At 46.4% G+C, this 1,788-nt stretch overlaps 1 protein-coding gene across 1 annotated transcript; it reads left to right on the top strand.

The window, feature by feature from the left end:
- Positions 1-359: 359 nt before the first annotated feature.
- LOC129311648 (glycine-rich cell wall structural protein 1.0-like) lies at positions 360-1,441 on the top strand. The gene has a single exon (XM_054954035.1). The coding sequence runs from the start codon at positions 377-379 to the stop codon at positions 1,184-1,186; it is 810 nt and encodes a 269-aa protein (XP_054810010.1). The 5' UTR covers positions 360-376; the 3' UTR covers positions 1,187-1,441.
- The last annotated feature ends 347 nt before the right edge of the window (positions 1,442-1,788 follow it).

Raw genomic sequence — 1,788 nt, 5'->3', positions numbered from 1 at the left:
AGAGGATGTACGTACGCACGTATGGAACAAATATTTTGGGAGTTAGAGGGGAAATGGACAAGATTAGCTGGAGGACTCATATATTAATTCAAAATCTTAAAACTTAAATTCATAAGTTATTCCTCTTTATTTTAGATTAATTATTAAAATTAGATTTATAATTTTTCACTTCAATTGAAGTCTACAAAAGATTATAAAATTTTTATTAGAAAAATATATACTTGAAGTCTCCACCTAATCAATTATTTACCTCCAGCCCAGTGCGAATGAGAACGTAGTTTTAATTTTCTGTATGTCCTGTGGGATCGTCACATTTTTCCGCACAGTGCACGCTTCCCCGTTCCCTATATATACCCACCACTTCTTTGCTAAGACCATGGTTGTGGGAATTCAACATTTTCCTATGGCAACTTCTAAGCTTATCAGTGTTGCTTTCTTTTTGTTATTGGGTTTAGGCATTTGTGTTGCTGCCAGATCACTCCTTCATCTCGAGGGAGGTCCACACTTCGGTGATGATGTTGCGCATCATGGCAGTCTGTTAGTCGGAGGTTATGGTGGTGGCGGTGGAGGTTCTGGTGGAGGTGGGGGATATGGAGGCGTTGAAGTGCACGGTGCAGGTGGCTATGGAGGAGGAGCTGGAGGAGGTGAAGGTGGTGGTGCAGGATATGGACCTGGAGGAGGAGGTGGCGGTAGTGGAGGAGGAGGTGGAGGAGGAGGAGGTGGCGGTGCTGGAGCTGGTGGATATGGAGGAGGTTCTGGTAAAGGAGGCGGTGAAGGCTATGGAGGAGGAGGAGCTCCAGGGGGAGGGTATGGAGGAGGCGGTGGCGGCGGCAGTGGTGGAGGAGGTGGCGGCGGTGCTGCCGGTGGTGCTGGTGGCGGTTATGGAGGCGGGGAAGGACGTGGAGCTGGTGGGGGATATGGAGGAGAACATGGAGGAGGATATGGAGGAGGGGGAGGAAGTGGAGGTGGCGGAGGAGGTGGTGAGGCTGGTGGAGCTCATGGAGGTGGGTATGGCAGTGGAGGAGGATCGGGTGGAGGATATGGCGGAGGAGCTGCTGGGGGCGGTGGAGGCGGATCTGGAGGAGGAGGCGGCGGCGGCTATGGTGGTGGAGGTGCTCATGGAGGCGGATATGGAGCAGGTGGCGGAAGTGGCGAAGGAAGTGGCCACGGTGGATATCATCCCTGAGGTTGGATTACAGCAGCTCCTCTTACTCACATAATAAGAAAAGTTACTTTGTACCGTGAAAATTTATAATAAGAAAAATTATGCGTATGAGGATGCTTATAAAGTAATGAGTGTTGTTGTGTATGCTTCGCTTTCGTGTAATATGTATGTCAAAAACAGGCTGCCCAAATATTAACTGATGGCTACGTGCATCACCAGTTTCAGTAATTGTACTCTGGAACAAAGACAAATGACAGAATAATGGAATTTCACTTCTGGGGATGCAGCGGACAAATGTTGAACATTGGCGTTAGAATAAATGGATAAGAGGGGATTGTTACATTTATATATATTTTGAGACAAAATCATGAGACGTCCGGCATATCAGGAAATTCTTTTTGGAGGGCGTATCGGAAATATTAATTAATGTGATCGAATTTAAAGTTGAAACCTACAGCCCAACTAATTAGTCAGTTTAATTTACGGTACATGCAAGAAGATCAGCAAAAGTTAACACTTCAGCCATCTCACTCTAATCCTTACACCAAAACTATTCTCATCCTTGATTAAATGACGCTAGGCACGTCACCCTCCAATTATAACAAGTAAGGCTACCCTCACTT

Source organism: Prosopis cineraria, unplaced genomic scaffold (genome assembly GCF_029017545.1).
Source record: "Prosopis cineraria cultivar Desert tree isolate PC_DT_omini unplaced genomic scaffold, ASM2901754v1 PC5, whole genome shotgun sequence".
Lineage (NCBI taxonomy): Eukaryota > Viridiplantae > Streptophyta > Magnoliopsida > Fabales > Fabaceae > Prosopis > Prosopis cineraria.
The sequence above is the reverse complement of the archived record's forward strand: the minus strand, read 5'-3'. Positions and strand labels throughout refer to the sequence as shown.